The 21,695-nt window shown below is 39.9% G+C and overlaps 1 protein-coding gene across 1 annotated transcript in view; it reads left to right on the top strand.

Annotated features, from left to right (window-relative positions):
- The first annotated feature begins 14,117 nt into the window (after nucleotides 1-14,117).
- Nucleotides 14,118-21,695, top strand: part of EFEMP1 (EGF containing fibulin extracellular matrix protein 1) — a 59,562-nt gene continuing 51,984 nt past the window's right edge. The window contains exons 1-4 of the mRNA XM_067565178.1: nucleotides 14,118-14,237; nucleotides 15,965-16,052; nucleotides 19,020-19,068; nucleotides 19,263-19,526. Of these exons, the coding sequence (XP_067421279.1) occupies nucleotides 15,969-16,052; nucleotides 19,020-19,068; nucleotides 19,263-19,526 (397 nt within the window). The 5' untranslated portion in view covers nucleotides 14,118-14,237; nucleotides 15,965-15,968. The remainder of the gene's footprint in view (nucleotides 14,238-15,964; nucleotides 16,053-19,019; nucleotides 19,069-19,262; nucleotides 19,527-21,695) is intronic.

Genomic DNA, 21,695 nt, shown 5'->3' with positions numbered 1-21,695 from the left:
GGAATCCTGCGGAGAGGGGAAAAGAGATGGTTGGGCAACAATGGGGAGAAACACAGGGAAAAAAGACAGAGAATAATAAACAGGATATAGAATATAATAAAATAGAGAGAGAACTGTTGCCAGCAGGAAAGAGAGATTGGAATGCCTAATGTTGTAATGTGTCCCTGGGCGGTGTTGTGAAAGCCTTCTAGTGGTCTTTCTAATTACAGTACTGCTCACAACAGAAGACCCCTTCTGGATTACACTATCCAGAATCCTTAGCAGGAAACTGGGCGTGTCTGTGAAAAATAAAGCATATGGGATCGTTAGTAGCAAGCCTGTGTCTTTCCTTTGAATCAAACAAAAGGCTACACCCACAGACATGGAGAACAAAAGCAAGAGATGCAAAGAGAAAAAGAAAGAAGAGCTGAAAATAGGGAAGGGAAAAAAATTTAAACAGGCAACTTAAGGGAAATAATTGTATTTATGTTTATTTATGTTCCCAAATGTTACTATATATGATGACAGGGCCTCATGTTGTGACACCTATGTATCCCCATTCTCAATGAGAAATTGGTCTATGGCTGGTGTATGTAGGGCCAGAGATGAATGTCCATTTAGCTTCGGGCCAGCATTAGGCTGATAATTCATGTCTATGTGGATGCAGTAGCCCGAGTGCCCTGTGCAATCGATATGAAAGGGCTGCAACTGCTCTTGCTCTTCTATGCCACAGGGCTTATGGTGCAGTCATGATCAGGGCTACACAGCAGCCCATACCCTGAGCCTAGCTTGGGGAAGAGGTGTTTTCACCTTCCCCACATAGAGTTCAGCCACTTGGGCTTTTTATGGGTGGAACTGAATTTCACCCTGTGGGAATAGAACTGATGGGTTAGAGAATAAGCTGTGTCTAAAACAAGTGAGGATAATGCTGCATTTGGAAGGTGAATAGAAAGGCAAGATTCAGAAAAATGCTTTCCACAATAGGTTGTGGAAGAATTGAGAATGGAATATTTAAATACCGTCCAAAATGTCACATGGTGACTGATATGCCTTGGAAAAGCGAGTCAGGCATTGTCCAGTGATGTGCTCTTGTGATAGTTATACACCTCCTTAAGGGCGAAATTCTGTAATCTTGACTCATGCTTAGTAGTACCTCAACTGGTGACTAGTCACATTGATTTCAACAGAACTATTGAGGCATGAGTACTAGTACTCAACATGTGTGAGAATAGCAGAAACTGGCCCTAGAAGAGGACCCAAATTTGAACAAGAACACATATGCCCCAATCAGCAATCCACCCCATTCAGCAAAGCCTTATGAGCATATGCTTAACTTTAAGACTGTTTAACTCCCATTGACTTCAGCACATGATTAAATATTTTGCTGAACAGGGATTTAAGCTTAAATGTGCTTAAATGCTCTGATGAATTAGGACCATAAACCTGAGTGTAATGTTTCAGATGTATGAATCCAGGTCCTTGGATTGCCTGAAATTCGAGCAGACTTTTTTTCAATGTCAACAAAATGGTTTGTATTCTGTTAGGTTAGAGCTCAGTGCAAAAGTTTGAGCAGTTCACTCTGTAATCAAACGGGCTGTACCCCTAGCACTGCATTAGATTCAAACTCCTGTGCTTGCTGACACCTGGTCTTTTTTGGGGAAAAGGACAGGAAGAATAATGGCTGCATTTACTTCACGGCACCTTGCTGTCACCTAAACCAGACAACTGCATTGGTGCAGGTTTCACAAATTGTTTTTCCTGCCAGCCACCAGACAAAAAGCTGAGACAATGGAAGGATTGTCTCAAGCACACCTCCAAACCTTATGAGGTCACTAATCATTTTAATAACATGAGATTAATTAGTTTTATGCTAGAAAGCTGAATATGTTTTTCTGTCTTTACAGTTGTGGTGCTATCACTTTATAATGCAAGTTGGCAAAGAAGGAACTAGAAAGATTTATATGTAGTCGATGGATAAGTGACACTATTTAAAGGTCATGCCTAGAAAACACACACCTTGGAGTGTTTTGCTTCTTTTTATAACAACTGTTTGCATGTTTTCTCCCTTTTATTTAAAAAATCATCATTTTCTGTAGTTCTATTTCCTAATATTGAGGTGCCATCATCTCAAAACTACTGCCACAAGTGGCACTAATTGCCACCTGTGTTGGCCATCTCAGTAGAAAGGCCAGATTGAGCACAGAGATTAAACTAGCCTGTCACCTCTAGGGGAGCTCCTGAGGCTAGGTTAGGGTTAGGACACATTAACAGGGCACTATTTGGTACTTAACACTGCCATTGTCCATGCTGTAGCTGCTTGGTGAAAAAATAAAGGACTTCTGTTTACAGATGTGGCTCTATATTTTCTCTCTCTCACACACACATGCACACAAAACCTAATATGTCCTATTTCCACAGCTAATCAAGACAGCATGAGAATAATCCTTGCCAAGTGTCAAGTTCAGGAATCTTAGCACTTTCTTAAAAAATATTATTTAGAAATTATTCTACTAAACTGTAGTGTAACTCAACAGTCAGCTATTCACTTTGGGCAAACCCTCAGCACCAGTAATACCTCTAGCATATCTGTGGGGGAAGGCAGGGGAGGAATCCTTCCCCAAAGGCTGCAGAGCTCTGACTCCAGGCTGGAGCAGACTCTGGTCTCAAGACTGGAGTAACTTCCACGGCCTTTGTGCTCTACTCTTTAATAGGCAGCGACTAGTGGATCATTCAGCAGCAGGTCCACCAGCCCTACCCTCAAAAGCCACTATGTACACTTACCCAGGAAGCTCTCCAACTCATTTAGCCTGTTTTGCACACAAGTGCCAATGTGTCTGGGTTGCCCTGCACCTGGGGAGGACGGGAAGGAGAATTTGACCCTCAATCCCAGAAAAACCAAAGTAACCCATTTTACTATCAAGCAATCTAGCAATTAACATTCTTAATATCCAAGATGACATGTTTCATACTGAGTGCACACAGTCTCCAGTCAAGAGCTCAAGTAGTGTACTTTAGAGACTTGCACATTAAATGCTTTCCCAAAGAAATTTCATAATTTCCTGTCAAATAATTAATAACTGAGCCACTACTTGCTTGCAAAAAGTTGAGCCAGGATATTTCTTTACATTTGAAGAGAGAACAGCCAATCCAAATCAGTAATGCCTCTCTGGCTCTCGTGTTCTCATTCAGAGGTTGAATTTATATGCTGAGGTCTGTTCTTTCTTACAGATCTGCCTTTGAACAATGATTGATTAATGTGACCCTAGATGGCCAAGGCTTCAAAATCTGACATGTCAGATTATTGCTTCTCGAAGTCGAATTTCCTGCTGAATACACAAATTTAAAATGCTGTAAAATAAGATATGTTTTGGAGAAGGGGGGGCAAAAAAGAGTTGTAAAAGTAAATATTCTTTACACAAGAAAGGTTCCTTAAGCAATAAAAAGGTGCAGAGCCAAGTGGGACACTTGTAAACAAAACACACTCCTCCTTTTGGACCACAACATGCAATTTTCTGGCTTTCTGTTATTTCCTTATAGATCCAGAGAAAGGGACATAGCTTTAGGATTAGGGCTGCATGGAGGGTTTGGTGACCCAATTATAACCTGTTCTGTATAAAAGCGTTTATATTTTCAAAGGCAAATGACTGTCCTTTACTTATATGGATTGTGTTCATGTACAATGGACAAACTGCTCTACTGGCTTTATGGTGACTTTTAGGGAAGAAGAAAGCACAACTCCAGCATATAAAACACTCCCTGGCTGACATAAGAAATGGCGGACATATCAGTGAGGGAAGAACTAATCCTCATGTTAAAACCTCTTTGAGTATGCTCCACATGGTCACCTGACATCAATGGGAATTACCAGATTGCCTTGCAGGCAGGATGGAATCCCTCATGTGCTGTTTTGCAGCCACCAAAAAGGGACATTTTAATATTTTAATCTCCTGAACTGTATTTATGATCTGCAGCTGTGGGGCCAAAGAGGCCCACAGTCCAGCACACACTGAGACTATTATTGGCAGAACAGAGCTCTGGGTCTTTTGGAGTGACATCAGCAATTTAACTGAACTATGCTAGGCTGCTCATGGCTGGGGGTTGTTTGTTTTTCTTTGAAGCAATCAGTTTATTTTGGGCCTTTATATTTTTTGGTGTAGCAATCATTTTTCTAAAGTTTTAATGGCCCTTAACATGTGCTAACTATTTTCTGGGGTGACCCAGAACTGAATTCTACATGAAAGCTTCAGGCTTTCATGAAAGAGACATTAAATTGTTTAAGAAGAATACCTACATTGAACATAATGAAAAGTTCTAATTCAGCTATAAAAAAGGGAATGTATATTGTACATCAAATTTTATTTACTATTAAAGTACATAGCTTGAAATAAAGATGTTCTACAGGTTTCCTTGGAGTTAATACTTAGCAAAACATAAAAGATTTCTTTTCCTTTTTAAAATTTTGTTCTCTCTTACACGTCACAGTTCTCCAGTGTCATCTTCTACATCAAGGTATTTACTAACATCTGGTAAAACTAAGGGCTACTAGAAAAAACAGAACTTTTAGGTTCCTTTTGCTAGCAACAGCATCTTATTTGGCAATGCCTGTTTCAAACATCAAATTTCTTCAATTTCAAGTATCAACACCATGGATCTCTTTAAATTTTATCTTCTTATAAAGAAATATCCACTTATCTGATGTTAAAACTCAACCATTGTTAATTTATTATTATTTAATAAGGGTGGATTCTTAAAAGCATTCAGTGTTCGCCTATCTTTGGCAACCAGAATTAGATTAATCCTACATGCTTTTGAAGAGCTCATCCTAAATGTTTTTGGAAAGCAATAGAGCACAGTATAGAACATTGTACAAAAGTATCAGCAAACAATACAATAAATAAAAACAATAGACAAATAAATTTAAAAAGAAAGTTGGTTTTAATGATCCAAGTCTTAAAACTGATCAAATGAAACTGCTGTTTAATGAGAGAATTCCACCGTAAGGAAACAACATTGGAAACGGCCTGGAATTCACAACTGGGAATATGGGAAAACCAGAAAAAAGTAAAAAAAAGGAAGGAGATTCCAAGCAAGTGGATAAACAGAAATTAAGTCTTTTTAATAAGGCAACACACCAGAATGGCCTTGATCCTGCTTTCAGTGAAATCAATGGCAAAACTCTCTTTGCTATCTCTCTAGGTACTCACAGGGCCCCTATCCTCAAAGACAGATTTTCAAATAAGCCTAAGGGAATGAACCATCTAAATTCCATTGACTTTGAATGGGACTTGGACGTCTATCTTTCTTAGATGCCTATGAAAATCACAGATATCTGAGTGTTCCCATGTATTTATGAATTTATTCTTACCTCACCCCTACTCACTTCTGCAACACAAATGAATACATATCAACATCAGTAAAAGTATGCAATGTATTTCAATATAAGGGCAAAAGGAAACTGGGAGCATATCCCCCTATGTTCCCCACTATCAACTTCCTGATCCTCATTTGACTTATTTATAATCCTGGCATCAATGTTCAGAAATTTTCTAGACATATTCTTCCATTTTATTATTTCCTGGCTTTCTACTGAAATCAAGAGTGATTTGTCATTACAATTCTTCTTTTTTAAATGTAGATTTACAATAAAGCAAGCAATCTGTAATCCTCACATTGTATGCAATACACTCACAATACCTCTTCAAGATAAACTTGTAATCTGTTACCTGAAAAAAACGTTCAACATTTGTTATATTTAATCAGCAATAAAATCAGAAATGCAATTCCTCACAATGTATCCTTCACCAACATACTGTAAATTCCAAGTAGAAATGTGGAAAAATTTTAATATTCCCATGTATTACGGCAGACAAGCAGCATGCCATGTTATCACAATAATTTATATTCTAAAATTCCTGTGAATCCAACATGAAAATAACACTTCTATTCCAGCACTTAATATAGATAACTCGACTGTTACCTGAGACATGCCCAGGAAAATAAATCATCCTAAATCAATACTGAGAGCCCTCTGAGCTAACATATACAAGTTACTTATATTCATTGTGTGCTTCATTTTCTGTTCAGGTGAGATATATTTGGCCCAGAAAAGGGGAACAGGAAGCAGGACACAGAGGAGATTAAACCACTATCATATTTTTCTTATTCTTCGGCCAACTTTTAGAACCAGAATCAGGGCTACATTATGTTATGCCCGGCTGCCTGTTGCCCCAAGGGATAATTCCTCCTCAGCCATTCCCACCCCCTACCTCCCCAGGTTGTGAGGGAGGATGTCATAGGGCTATTAGCAGCATGTGCATTTTAAAAATAAATAAATTACTCCTCCTCCTCCCCAAACAAAATAAAACAAAAAACTTACCAAAACAAACTACTGCACTGCACATACAATTCTCCCCCCTGCGGACAGAATAAAAAACAGAACTAACTACATGCCATAACTGTTAGCCATTTTGCTTAATGCATTACTGGAAAGCATTCAGATACTACAGTCGTGAGGGTGGTAAAAGAACCCACAGAGAACAAAATAGAATTATGCTAGCTCTACACCACTTATGGATCCCGCCAGGCCAGCGGAATTCTCCAATGGCTAGATCCACCTTATTTAATGCCTCTTTGAACCACAAGAGCCGTATAAAGGGGCCATAACACAATGTAGAATCAGACTCCTTAAGGTATCCTATAAGAGACAGGCCTGAACCAGAGGCATAGCCAGAACTGAATTTTTGTCAGAGCCTGTGGTTGAAATGGGTGGGCACAAGTCTTGTGTCACAAGCGAAACAGAGGCTGATAAAAATGTGGGATGAATTGCTTAAAATCTGATTGGGTGGGCCTGGTTTTAAAGTGGGTGGGCCTGGGTGGGACCCAGCCCACCCAGACCCATCCATAGCTATTCCACTGCTACAGCGTCCAGAGTTGATCCTCAACATTTGATGTTTGTTCAGATTCATCTCTGATATCTACCAGCCTGATCTATGAGCTGCTGGTTGCTTTTCACTCCCTTTGATTTAGTTTAATCCTATATGTTGATGTCAGTGAGATCTGAGAGTGCTCAGCATCTTGCAGGATCAAATCCTCAGATTTTAAAATGTAATCTTATTAGTTGTTCTGACCATGCAGCCACCCTCATTTAAAGGTGATCTAGAAAGTTTTCTTTAAAATATTGTAAAGGTAAACTACCTTTGGATCTACCAAGACCAATGTTCAAGGTTCTGTGCAATAGATGATGAGGTCACTGAGATCTAAAGCAGGAAGCTGCACTTGATTGTTTCACACATTAGTAAAGCAAGTAGCAAGCACTGTAAAGCATTAATAAAGCACTGTAGCAAGGCAAGCACAGAGGACCCCCATGCTTCTCATGCTTCTCATTTCACCCACCCTGATGTAATGGGAGTGTCTCCACTTAAGTCAATAGAGACTGAGCAATGGTGCAAGGACTGAGAGCTCTAATGTGGAAATATAAGTGATAAATAAATTTACACTTTAGAGCAAAATATATGAAAAAAAGAATGGAGTTGTGGAAATCAGTTAGTTGAAGTGAAGAGCAATCAAGTCCGTTAATATCAGAGAAGTGGGATAAAAAATAAATACAGTGTGGTGTTATGAATTAGGAACCAACCTCATGGGACTATTCATGAAGCACTATGCCAGCAGCAAATGTTGGCAGGATCTGGCCGGAGGGATTCAAAATGTACAGTGTGGAATAAAAGACTATAGTAAAATAGATTGTTTAACCAACCTTTTCATTGACATCTTCAAACATGCAATGTAACTTTAATTCATATTTCTAAAATAACAGGTATTCCACTGGCAACCAACACACTCACTCTGCCTTCTCAAATAGTTCTTTACATTGCCAGGGATCTGGATGCTGCTGTCCTTACTTAGGCAAAGTCCCACTGAAGTTAGTGGAAACATCCAGACTATAGGACTATGGCCTGGACCTATTATCTCTATGTTAAAAAATATTATTGTTATTAATATAAAAGGGGCAAGAATATTTCTTGGGGTACTGTGGAGGTGTATTTCAGTGAATGTAGAGCACAACTGTCTACAGCCTGGTCTAGGGTACATGCTCTGCCTGTGTTCCTCAATCCCACACGGTATTGTTTTTCTTGTTCTCTGTTTGGGCTTTTCCAGATCAAGGACTCTCTGAGGCAGTTTTGTGCTACAGATAACATTTTCCCTACATGCTAGGTTAAGACCAAAGTGCTTTTTCTTTTTGACAATTTGAATCCGGATCTCCTTAGATGAAAGATGTATACATTCACAATTCCTTGAACCTTGCTTTTATTACATCTGAATCCTATATATTATTATTTTGCATCAGTCAGACTATTGGGAAAACTTTTCCTGAGGCAAGGATGACATTCTCCTAATGCCTATGCTGCAGGATATAAGCACTAGGCAGTAAATTTCCAAGGGATGTTACCCACATGAATCCAATTGACATTAATAGGAGTCATGCAGTTAAAACCTATGCAACACTTTGAACTTTTATTTCTAGCAGCTTTATATACACTTTGAGGAAAAGAAACAGCTTTTGTCAAAGGCTTGTTAAATTGCCAGTCTGATGAAGATAAGTGCCAAATGCCCTTAAAAAGTTGGGTTGTACATACATTTCCTGGACCACACTTCGTTGCCACTGCTGTACTTTAATTATCAATGAACTGCTTGGACTGCAAACCCTGAATTTTTAGAAGGAGCCTCACTCACCTGTAACCATAGAAACTGCAGTGGGGAAAGAAACAAGACAATATACTGTACTTCCAAAGCTGCTTTGAAAGCTGCTAACAGGGCTCTTCCTAAAGCAAACTTGGTTCATAGACTGAATAAGAATTAGTGCAGTATATGGAGGTCAAACAAAGAGTTAAAGTTTGAAATAAGGCGAGGCATGTTTTAAAGCTGGGGATTTAGTCGATTACATAAAGAGTAATCTTGGCCAGCTGCAGCAAAGTATTTGTTGCCTACCAGGCCGTGCAAGCTTCTGAAGGTCTCTGCAAGCTCACCTGGAAAGATCAGCCTGCCATGGAAGGACAAAGAAACCGAGCCCTCTCTGATCTGTGTTAGGGATTTATAAACTGCTGCATTAGATGAGAGCTCTTGTTAATGAAGTACCTGCTTCCACAATTCCCTGTGGACTCAGCTGTGATTAGGAAACATGCAGAGCTGCACTATCCCAGCAGGAGGCTCAGGTGGCTTTATGCCGCAGGCAGGCACAATACCTGCAGGAGCACATCTGTTGAGCTATCCATTGGCCCATATCATCCATATGTAGAGGAGTCCTTTTGCATATGTATCTCTTCCTCCTACATCGACAGGATACTCAACCACTTCCTTCGCCTTCCCCCACCCTCCAAGCTCCACAGAGGATTCTCACTGTCTGCATGAGGGGAGGGAGTGGAAAGCAGGAAGATGGGAGGAGAAATGGACGGGACAGGGAGGATGCACGTTGTCCCCATATCTGCACTAGAGGGATTCCCCAGAAACAATAATACCAGCCAGGATAGTATTATCTTTTCCATATATCTACCCCTAAGAGCAGCCTGGAGGATCCCAGGGAGCAGAGCACCATTAGATTTTGAATGGTCCTTAAGTTCAGAGAAGCAGTTGGATTACCAATGTGCCCAGCCCCTGCGCAGGGATGCAAAGGAGGAGGATAAGAGAACTCACTGGTCCTCCCATGCCATCTTGCACCTCCACAGACAGAGTGCAACGGAGTCCTGTATGTTGAACCTATTCCTCTCTCCTCTCATGGGAACCATACAACCTATGAGAGTTTCTATATCTCCCAGAAACCCCTACAAGACTTCCTAATGTCTAAAGGCAGAGCAGCAATGCATTCTCAGGTATGGGTGCCCCATACCCAAAAGCCTCTGGAGACCTAACACCTCACACACCAAACATCATAAACTAATGATTCCTGAGCTTACCTGGCACTGAAGGAGTCTTCTGAGCCTTCCCATTAACAGTCTTCTGTTGACACCAAGGAGAGGAAGGGCCTCTGTGTCTTAACTACTGTAACATCTTCCTCTCTGGCTCAAACCACTGCAGTCTTGCGCCCTTCAAGTCTGTTCAAAGTGCTGCTGCTAAAATCATCTTCCAGGCTCATCATTTGGACTATATCATTTCCCTCTTTGAGTCCACACACTGTCTCCCCCTTCAGCTCTGCATCAACCACAAGTTTCAGTGGCATTTGTGCTCCTAAATCCCCTGGGCCATTTTGAAAATCCCCCTTTTAGTTTACCTCTAAGGCCCTTTACAATTTAACTCCGCTTTAGCCATCTGATCGAGTAATGTATTGCAACATCACCCCCTGCCTTCACTCTAATGTTCCCAACCTTTACTGCCCACCAGTCAGCTTCTTCCATAAACACCTCTGTGCTTTTTCTCATGCTGCCTCTTACGAATGATAAAATCTATATAAACTTCTCCCTTATCCTCCTTCAAATCCCCTTGTAAGACTCACCTCTGCCATGGTGCTTGCTAATCATGGCTGGCTGGTTCTGAGCTGTGAGCATCCTTCTTCGCTTTCCTTCCCTTTCTCATGCCCTAACTCTTACTGACTTCTCCATTTTTCTCCAAACCAGAACCCATATTAATCATATTAAAACACAAAACAAAACCACCAACAAAATGTCACTTGCAAAGCTCCACCTGTTCTTCACCATATTCATTGACTTGTAACATTATATCCCCAACCACTACCCACTTCTCTTCTAGATAGGTGCTTACACTGAGCTCATCACCATGTTATCTGAGCACCTTTGGATTGTGCATCAAGCAATGTGACTCGCATCTGTCACATGTGCAGTGGAATGTTTTGTTTGGAAAGTTTTACATTTATATATATAAAAATACATATACACCCCTTCCTATGGGTTTCTATTAGAGAAGTCAAAGAAATGCCTCTTGCATTTAAAGCAGAGCATGGTGAGTTGTATGATGATCCTTAGTTCCTATGGGAGTACATTCCACAATCTTGGGCGGGCCCCCAGGAAATCCCTCTCTCCTCCATCTCTTTTGTTGCTTTCAGAATGTAAACCCTCCATGGCCCTCATTGCTCTTATATCTTTGTACAGCACTCTTCACAACTGGAATTCCATCACAATAAGGGCCTTTGAGTGTTTATGATAATACAAACATTTATAACTACTACTAATAATAATCTTGGTCTTCTGGCAGGCTCTCCAGCTGGAGGTCTGATATGTTGCTTCACTTTCTTCTTGTTTACTGATTTATGATTGTTGTTCCCCAACTGACTCCTGCTTTTTCAAATTCAAAATGGATTGGCTGTAAAGAAAACTACTCAATACTTGAAGAGTCTTAAGCTGGATTAAGTTTTCAAAAGTTAACTAATTTATTTTGTTTGAATATACTTTTGCTTGTTTTACCCAAAACATTTTCCAAAAAAAAGATTGCACAATACCCCACATAAACAAGGGATGGACATAGTAAAAACACTTAATCAAACACATTTTACATTACCAAAGATTTATGAGAAGACTTTGAATACATCCGTCTTTTTAGGAAATTTTTTTTGACATGCTAAAAACTAGCCCCCGATCCTGCAAACACTTAAACTTGTGCTTAACTCTATACATGTGAGTAGTCCCAATGGAACATCTCAGGTGTATAAGGTGAAGCATATGTACAAGCACTTATCTACAAAAAAAATTGTACCATTTTACCTATCCCAGTATATTTAAAACAGTACAGCCCCATAGAGTTGACAAAATTATACCAGTATAAACGTGCTTTAGACTGGTGTAGCTGTTCCTGTATTGGAAGGGGAATAAGCAGTACTGGGGGTATAAGGCACCTTTATACCAGTTTAACTACATCCACACTAGGGATTATATCAATATAAATATTTGGTTAAAAATATAATAAGAGTCCTAACCAGAATGGTTATACCAGTACAAAACTGTGCTTGTGGGATTGAGGACCTTGTCCCTATTTCATGTCTATAAAATATAAAGTCATATAAAGCCCCATCCTGCAAGGCTCTGAACACCTCTTGTGAAGTACCGAACATACTCAAATCCCATTGAGTTCAGGCATAGTGCAGATTAGTGAACGTGGAGCCCCAATAACGTCACTAATGGGATTATGCCCAGTAGTAAGCTCTACCCCTGGTATAAGAGACTGCAAGGTCAGGCCCTGGATTTCCTAGCTGTACTTCATGATGTTGAATGCCTGTTCTGATGAAGCTGTGAATGCAGGGAAGGGTTTATTTTTTCTTATTTCTAAATGTTCCTGTTACTTGCTTTCGTCTGGACCAGTTCTGTTATACATATTTAGAAGGGTCCTCTGAGGCACAGAACCCTGCTTGTCACCACCCTGTTTCACCTTAAGCTTCAACATGAAACATGCAGGGTTAGGACTCGGACATGTTGAGGGGCTACATCTTCTGTGATAGCATAAACCATAGTGAAGGTTGCAAGGCCTCTCATTCTAATCCTGTCTTCATTCACAACTATCCAAAAAATCGCCTTTCCATGCTTGGCCTCAGTTCAGTGATGTATTTTAAAAAACAAGGCTGGGGAAAATCTCATCATCTCTTTTTTTGTATTTGTTCAGGAAGGGAAACATATGTTTTTTCCATTAATTTGGACCCCAATGTTGCAGTAGGATAGGCATGAATGGATCCTGGTGGCAAGGCAGTTCCCTATTGAAGTCAGTTGCAAGGATCCACCCATGCTGAACTCATTGCAGGACCAGATCCAATCCCACAAATCCTCACATAGTAGTTCCATTGACTTCAGTGCATGATTAAGGTATTCACACAGGAAATACAGAAATTGCCATACTGGCTAAGACCCATGATCCATCTAGACCAGAACCCTGCTTGTGACAGTGGCCAACATCAGATGCTTCAAAGGAGAGTGCAAAAAACCTTAGGCAGATATAATTTAATCTTCCCCCCACATTATGTCTCCTCCTACTCCCTGATAATTAGACTTTATCTTAAGCCCTGAATCATAAGGTTTATTACATGCCCCAAAATGTACATTAGCATTCACTATAACAACTCTTGTTGTTTTCCTTAGCCATATCAGTATCCAATCCGGTGTGGAATCTTGCTAAATTTTTGGCCTCAACAACATCCTGTGGCAATGAGTTCCACTGTTTAATTTTACATTATGTAAAAAAAATATTTGTATTGGTTTTGAATTTGCTACCTTTCAGTTTATTAACTGTCCTCTTCTTCTTGTGTTCTGAGACAGAGAGAATGGAAGCTCCTAATCTATCTTCTGTAGACCATTCATCATGTTATATACTTTTATCTTTTTACTTTTGTCCCCTGTGATTCATCTACTTTCAAAGGTAAATAACTCTGATCTCTTTTCAGCCTTCATATGAGTGTTCCCAGGCCCTTCATCACTTTCATCACCGTTGTCTTCATTCCCTCTATTTCTGTAATTTCTTCTGTGAGCTAGGGTAACCAGTACTGCACACAGTATTCCAGAGGAGGCTGCGCCATTTATTTGTGTGTGTAATGCCATTATACTACTTTCCATATTAGTCTCCATCCTTCTGCATTTTGTGTCCTTTTGACCACAGCAGCTAATACAGATTTGTGTGACTTCCAATGGCAAACTCTGGGGCAGGCTCCTGCCTTTTAGAGCCCCCAAATCCTTCCCGCACTCCAATTAGCGAGGAACCTTCCACCCTGGGGCCTGAGTCCTGAAAACACCCCGCCCCTGCTCCGTCTGAATGGCACGAGCAGCCCCACCGCCATGAAATTGACCCCCTGAGTGCTGAAGTCTCTTCGGGATCGGGCCCTTCCCATTTTCTCTGGAAGGGGCCAGCCCCCCTACGTCCCTTTGGTGCTCCCGAAATAACGAAGCATTCACGTTATCCTCGCTCAGCCTCTGAACAGCCCGAGGCACAGGGTGGGTGGGGGCAGCAGCCGGGGGATTTTTTTGACAGAGGTGACGAGTTCCCCTCTGGGTGGCACCGGTGGGCGTGGGGCGGGGGGAGGGGGGGGCCTCACAGCGGGTGCCTTAGCAGAAGGGGTTAATTCCCTGAGCACGGGGCCGGGAGGGGGCGTTCGATAGACGCCACCGACCGGAGCGGGACCGTGTCAGTGAATGCCAGGCCGGCGGGGCGAGCAGGAGCGCCAGGAGCCGAGCGAGCGCTACCCTCAGCGCGCGGAGCGGGCGGCCCCAGCTCGCTGCGGAGACTCGCTCTCCTCCCCCCGCGGCGCTGCCCCGAGCGGAGCCCGGCTCTGCGCGCAGGTAAGACGCCGCCCGAGCAGCCCGCGCACGGTCCTGCGGGGGCTGCCGGCGAATGGCTCTTTGTGCACCGGAAGCCGGGCGGGAGCGGAGCGGAGCGGGGCGGGGAGCGCCGGGCTCAGGTCCCAACCGGACGCCCGCGGGGTTGGGGCGCTGGGTCTCTCCGCTCCCCTCTTCAGGATGGGGGACGGCTCCAGTCTACCTGCTTTGCTGGGAAGCTGTCCAGCGCTGGGCACGTTATTCGGGGGGGGGGAGCAGGCAACTTCTTTGATTTCATTGAAATACGAAGTAACCTGAACTGAACTGGAGTCGGATCGATGGGTTTATTTAAAAAAAAAATAAAAAATCCCTGCGAATGGAATAAATTGGAACTTGCCCCCACTTCGTTTGGAAACCAGTTCTGCCAGGGGCTTGGGGAAAAGCTGAATCCTGCCTGATTTTGGCCCCAGGCACATCTTGGCACAACAGGATCATCAACCCTGGATCCCCAGTCTAGATCCTGTCAGCTTTCCCAAGTTTTGACCCAAATCTTAACACCCAAACAGAGACCATGTTTCGCTGCTCCTAGCTATCTTAAAAATCCTGACCCCGATGCACCCCAGTGCAGCAGCAGCACCCCAAAAACATTTTCGTAGCCACAATATGTTGGTACACATAAATGAATTCCTGAAAATGAAGGGTCAAATACAGTTGGATCGGAATAGTGTGGTTGGGAAGTTCACGGCCAAAACTCAGCCAGTTTCAGTCACTGGATACATATTTGTGCAGCACTGTTGCACTATGATACATCGGGATCCTGATGATTGGACTAAGAAAAGTTGCCTATGTGCTAAATTTAGACGGTAAATTGGAGAGTAGGCAGCCAGCAGTTAGCCAGATCCAGCAGAGTACAGATGCCAAATTAGAATTGTTGGCAGTTTCCTTCTACCTGGGTATGTGAAGGTCCAGATTGTTTTTGTGGAATAGTGGAAGGTGGCACAGTTTCTGGGTTTCTGGAAAAACTGGGCAAGACCCAGCAGCATTCAGGTTTCGGATCAGAGTTTTTGTGGGACTGTTGCACTAAGGTACAAGAGGGTCTGGCTTTTTAAGTTGCAGTAGGAGCAGCTAAACCTGTTGTCTATTTAGGTGGTGCAGTTTGGGGCCAAAAATTGGCAGGATGCAGGTGCTAGATCTGATATTTTGCATGCTGTTTCATTAGGGTCTGGGATTTTTTGGTGCCATAGATAGAGAGCAAGCCCAGCTCTCTTTTGATAGTATTGTATGGGGGTTGTTTACAAAAACTAGCAGGATCCAGGTAGATCATCTTTTTACCTTTTTTCCTTGGTTCTTTTACCTAACTATTAGAACTTTCACACACACTTTCTAATGGGACATGAAGTCATTTGAAAATTAATTTTAAAACCAAACTAGGTAATTGCCAGGATGTTGTAAATACATATGGTACTTGGGTTATGTTGCTTTAGAGAACAGAAGCTTGAGTGTGATGTATTGTTAAATTATTTAAAAATCTGTTACTTCAGCTGGGGAAAGATATGAGATTTAAGATGTTGCTAAACCTCAGCCACTTCCTCATAATCTAACAAGGGCTCCATCTTGCCCTCCTAATTCTTCAGTGGAAATCTTACCCTAGTAAGGAATGCAAGGTTTGCCCCCATAGCTGGTTACTCTGAGCTTTTTAACAGTAAAAAGTGCTAAAAAAAATTTGTTTTGTTTTGTTTCTTTCTTTTAAGATTCATGATGTTGACAGTTATGTTCTTGGCTGCTTTCACTCTTACTACAGTAAATTCACAGGCAACTGAAGAAACTATAACATACACGGTAAGGTTTAATAGAGTTTGAGATAATTATTACTTAGCAGGGATTGTTTCCTAAATAACTCTCTACAGAGAAACCATAGTTCTTTGCCAATATATAGTGTTCAGTTCAAAGTTCTTTGATTTTGTATTTTAATCTAAGCTAAGGTGTTTTTATAGGTGTTTCTTTCAGACTTTGAAATTGTTGGCGATACCTTCTGTTTCGAAAGGTTCATGTAGGTACTGAATTAGATTAATTGAATAAAATTATAAGATGAGGCTTTTTCCTACTTTCAGAAAGATTTGAATCCTCTGGAAGCAGTTTTGTTTTGTTTTATGGATGCACAAAATAGACTGGAAAATTATAAATATACAAAATAAATGTCATCCAGAACAGAAAAGGACATGACATATTGTGATACACAATCCCAAGTTCTGTGAAATCAGAACCCCAAGCATGTTCAAGATTACAAAAATACTGTATATGATTTATTCAAAACAAACTTATTACATTAATTAAAATACATGAAATTTCATGTATGTCAGATATTAGTCAAGTGTTTTGCTCCATTTCTGCTAGGAAATTTCCAGGTGTTTTAACAAAATATTTTGTAATTGTAGTCTTAAAATTTAATGAAGTGTGTAAATCATGAAATTTTCTAGCTGGCATATCATCAGTGTCAGGAATAGTTTTGAACAGTTATTTGTGTGGCTATGACCATCTGCTAATAGAATATTGGAAACATATTCTACTCACACCCTAAAATGGATGTGATAAGAATAGAGGGGCAGGGCTGTCTCCTTTATGTAAGTTGCTTTTCCATCTATGTTTCCTTATTTACTTTTGTAATGAAAATCACTGGGAGAGTAACGTTTACATCGGCTTGGATGATGAAAAATCCCCATATTTTTATATTTGACCCCTATTACAAACAGAGGCCCTGATCCTGAAACTTGTTTCATGTGGTGGACTGCTGTGTTTTCACAGAGCCCACACTGAAATCCACACGAGCAGAGAAGTTTTCTGTCTGTGTGGAACAAATTGTATGATTGTCGCCAAAGGGCCTAAGATCATGCAATTATTGCTCACACAAGTTGTCTCACTGACGTGAACGGGACTGCTCATGTGAATAAGTGCTGCAGAATCAGTCGATATGTTAAAATTATTTAGGTTACAGCAAAAAGCAATTTATAAAATGTTTCAACACAGAGCTTTAAAAGTGAGGTTATGCCTAGTACACAGGCTGTTTTTCAATTTTTTATTATGTATTCCCTAAAAAAAACCTAGCATTCTTCTGGTAAATTTGCCTAGTTTCATTTAGACCTACCAGAAAAAATGTTAAAGTCCCTAAATGACATAGCTGCTAAGTCCCATTTTTCAAAGTGACTTTAGCATTTAGAAGCTCAAACCTCATAGAAAGTCAGTGGAATTTAGGCTTTTAAGTGCCTAGGTCACTTTTAAAAATGAGATTTAGTTGCTTTTGAAAATGGTACCCCATTACACTATTTTTGATACATGTGCTATATGCATTTAGGGCAAAACTCCCATTGACTTTGATGGGAGTGGATTTGGCTCATTAGTATTAAGTACACATTACTTCTGTTGTCCATTAGCAAGAATTGGGTGATTCAGTAAATACATGAATTTGCTGTTTTCCTTTGGGCTTGGGTTTTCATAGCTACAGTAACTTTTGTGGTGTCAACTCAGCATGTAGTCATTCCTTTAGAGAGCTAGAATTATAATACAATTAGCTGTCCTCTTACTACCCCCTCCTAACACTAGAGGCTTTTTCCTCCAGCTCAGTGCTACATTTGGCAGATCACTGGTGTCACCTGTGAATAAACAAAATGTTGTTTCTATTGCTGATTCAATCTCTATTAGTAACAAAGTTTCTCAAAACAACTTCAGCATAATACATTGAGCAACATGGATATCAACACTCTGGGTCAAGGAGTTACAGCAACAATTAATTTGGCTCACTATGACTAGCTGATTTATTGAATCAACTCCTTTTCTGCAATAATATGAGAAATAATATATCAAGCAGGACAGAAACACGTACTACATCTTAGTTTATCTACTGATGTTTTATATCTGTATCCTCGTGCACTTCAACAGCATTATGGTGTTCAGTCAATTAGATCTTGTGTTCTAGAAAATGAGTTACTTAGGGCAGAGAGAAGATGCAGTCTGCCTTTCTAAAAAGTCTGGGGCCTTATCCCTCAAACTTTTCTCACATTGGTAGTCCATACCGATGTGAATAGGTTCGTGGATTACAGTCTCATTTGGATCCTACAAAGTGTTACTCACATGAGCAGTCCCAATGCTACAACTCGCAGTTTTAACATGAGTCTCACAATTTAAAAGAAAGTAAGTTTCTAGCCTTTCTGGCTTCAGAGAAAAGCTTAAGAATGTGAACCTTAATGACTCAAAATCAAGAAGGCAAATAAAAAAAGAATCCACAATTTATTATTTTTTAAAATCTCTTGATTTAAGGCCTGACTCATTATATTTGAGCTGACAGTACTGTAGTCGCATTGACATCAACAGGACTATTCATGTGAGTAAGGTTTGGCAGGATCAAGGTCTTGAACTGGAGTGTCATCTACACCTGTATGAGTCAAAGAGACTAGGGTTTGATTCTACAAGGTCTTGAGAGCTTTCTGCTCCCATTGACTTCCCTGGGAAGAAAGGATGCTCATCTCTTTGGAGGCACTGAGCACCTAGCAAGATCAGGCCCTTCATTTGCCAATTTAGAATAGAAAGTAGATAAGCATTCAGGAAAGGATTATTCATTTCCAGTATAAACTACTGCTTAGTTTGTTACACAGCAGAATTGCACTGAGACTTATTTCCCTGACATTATCAAAAATATATAACCAGCCTAGTTATTCTTTGTTCAGAACACAATTTTCTGTGGAAATAACAAGAGGATGCAGTATTAAAAATATTAATTCATCAATCATTTTACTGAATCTCTTTTCTATACAGCAATGTACAGATGGCTATGAATGGGATCCTGTCAGGCAGCGGTGCAAAGGTATAGTAAATCTTTATAAGTGAAAGACATGTTAATGGCATTTTTAGTCCTTTCTCTTGAGTTATACTCTACATCCCAGTTTTGCTTTTTTGGACAATACAAGTGTGCTTGCATGCCTTGTTACATTATTTGTGTTGATGTCTGTTATGAAAGGTCCCATTTTAAAGCATGACTTGTGTTGTTGCTAACCACAGATATTGATGAATGTGAAATTGTCCCAGATGCATGCAAAGGTGGGATGAAATGTGTTAACCACTATGGAGGATACCTCTGTCTACCCAGAACAGCTCAAATTATTGTAAATAATGGGCGAGAAGACACAGCTGCTGAATCCACTGGTGGACGAAACAATGTAATTCGACGCACCCCTGCTGATCCTCATCGACCACCTCCAAATCCAAGTCACCGAATACAGTGTGCAACTGGATATGAGCAAAGTGAGCAAAATGTGTGCCAAGGTAAGCAACTGCCTTCTGTTAACCTTTACATTTATGCTCAAAGTGAATGATAGAAAATCATATGTACACATAATGACAGCAGGGGAGTTTTATCCTTGCCAGCAATTGCATTGCTGCATCCTAGTATATTACACGTATATTTCCTTAAGATGTACTTTAAAATATGTGAGATATATATTTCACTGTCATAGGTCAAGATAACAATATTTGCAATTTCCTGCAGCTTTACCAACTCTGGGCCTGATCCCTTTCCCATTGAGGTGAATGAGCAGAATCAGTCCTAATGTCTGTACATCTTCATGTCACACTTAGATAAGAAAATTCAATTGTGTTAAGCATTTTGGGTTACATTAAATGTGTCTGAGATACACTGCTTTGAAGAAAGTAGGGAACATAATACATGAGAAAGCAAGAGGTGTTCTTCCAGCTTCAGAGATTTCCTTAAACTATATATTTTTCCTAATTAAAATTTGACTGCATGTTTCATATATTTAAATCACATTTGTATACAGTTTCTATCTGAAAGGCTAGGAACCAAACATCTGAACAACTTGTGCTCTTCTGATTTTAGAGGAGTAGATCTGCTGAGGGCCTGCCCAACTTACTTTTACTATGAAGGTTAACTAGTCTGTGATACTATGGCAGTGAACATCTGAGTGCACATATACCAACTATGCACAGTGCTACAATTCTCAGAGTTTTAGCAACGTTAATTGTATGCATTCAGGAATCAAACATGCAACATTATTATAACTGACACAGTTTCTCATTTGTTATTTGTGTAAATAGTTTACTTGAACATCTGTCACTTTTAGTAAGTATATTTTTATGAAAGAAAAGATGTTGGGCCAAATTCTGTCCTTGATTTATAAGCATGGCTCTCAAGTAAATCAATCGGAAACTTTTGTAGAAATCAAAGTGCCCATTGACACTTAGGCTGTTAATTTTTTCCATCTTCTGGCTTCAAAATCAATATAACCATATAAAATAGTAGTAAAGTGGCTATAATCAAGGCAAGCTGTGTTACACAGCTGTAGTTCCTTTCTTCTTAGTATTCATATATACAGAACCAACATCATTTTCTTACAAGTAAGTAGAAGAGTAGTTATTGTAATGGAAACAATTTTTAGTTACTACCATAAATCAGAATTTCAACAAAGATGCTTCATCTGCCTGATCAGTGTATTTTATGTATTTTAATTTGAGAATTATGGTACATGGAACTGAACTTAATTTAACATTTGTTAATATTCATTTTGTTGAATTTCAAATAAGTTATTTCAATGTAATGGATTATTTAATATATATTATAGTGTTCATAAGTAACTTTAAAATGTTCTAAATAGAAGTGTGTTTCCTGCTACATTATTTTTATATTTACAATGACTTAAAGTGCCATTATGGGAGTGCTTAATTTTATGTAGTATTAATGCCTTACTGTGTTCTGAGTTTTTTGAATTTTCATATGAATTAAGAAAATTCATTGGATAATGAAGGATTAATTTCCTAGGGTTGAACAAAGCATTCTAATTTCTTATACCAGCATTTTTTGAGAGGAAGGGTGGTTGTGGTATTAATATTTTTCTCTATTCTTTGGCTTCCAAAAAGCTTTCCAATTAAAGATAAAATCAGTTTTGTGAAAGTCTTGGTTAATTATAAAAATAATTAATTAACTTTGGCTAAAATCTTAACTTTATCTAATAATTTTGGAGAAGCAGAATGTATGAACTAAAGGTGAAATCTTGGCTCCATTAAAGTCAGTGGTAGAATGAATGAATGCAAAATGGGTAATGGTCACTATGTTTGAAAAAAAAGTTAAAAGATTTTTGGAGGATTTAAAATACACACACAACTTGGATATCTTCATGCATTGTAGTGCTGAAAAGATCTTATAAATTATATTCTTGATCACCAGTGGCCCCACTGAGGATTTACTTAATTGTTGGTAAAAGTTATCATTTCATATGACAACCGCAGGAAGTACCCAGGGAATGTGACTTCTATACATACAGGGCTTGTGTACAGCATGGCAAAGTGCTCTGCTGGATAGAACATTAACATGAACAAGGTACCTTTTAGAGCACACCAGCAGGATCTACATGGGGCAGTTAGAGCACAACCTGTTAGAGTTTTCTACAAATAGCACCCCTATAGAGAGCTTTGCCACAC

This window comes from Emydura macquarii, unplaced genomic scaffold (genome assembly GCF_026122565.2).
Source record: "Emydura macquarii macquarii isolate MOO-44397 ecotype Brisbane River unplaced genomic scaffold, CSIRO-AGI_Emac_v2 contig_2676, whole genome shotgun sequence".
NCBI lineage: Eukaryota > Metazoa > Chordata > Testudines > Chelidae > Emydura > Emydura macquarii.
This window is presented reverse-complemented; position numbering and strand designations above follow the sequence as displayed.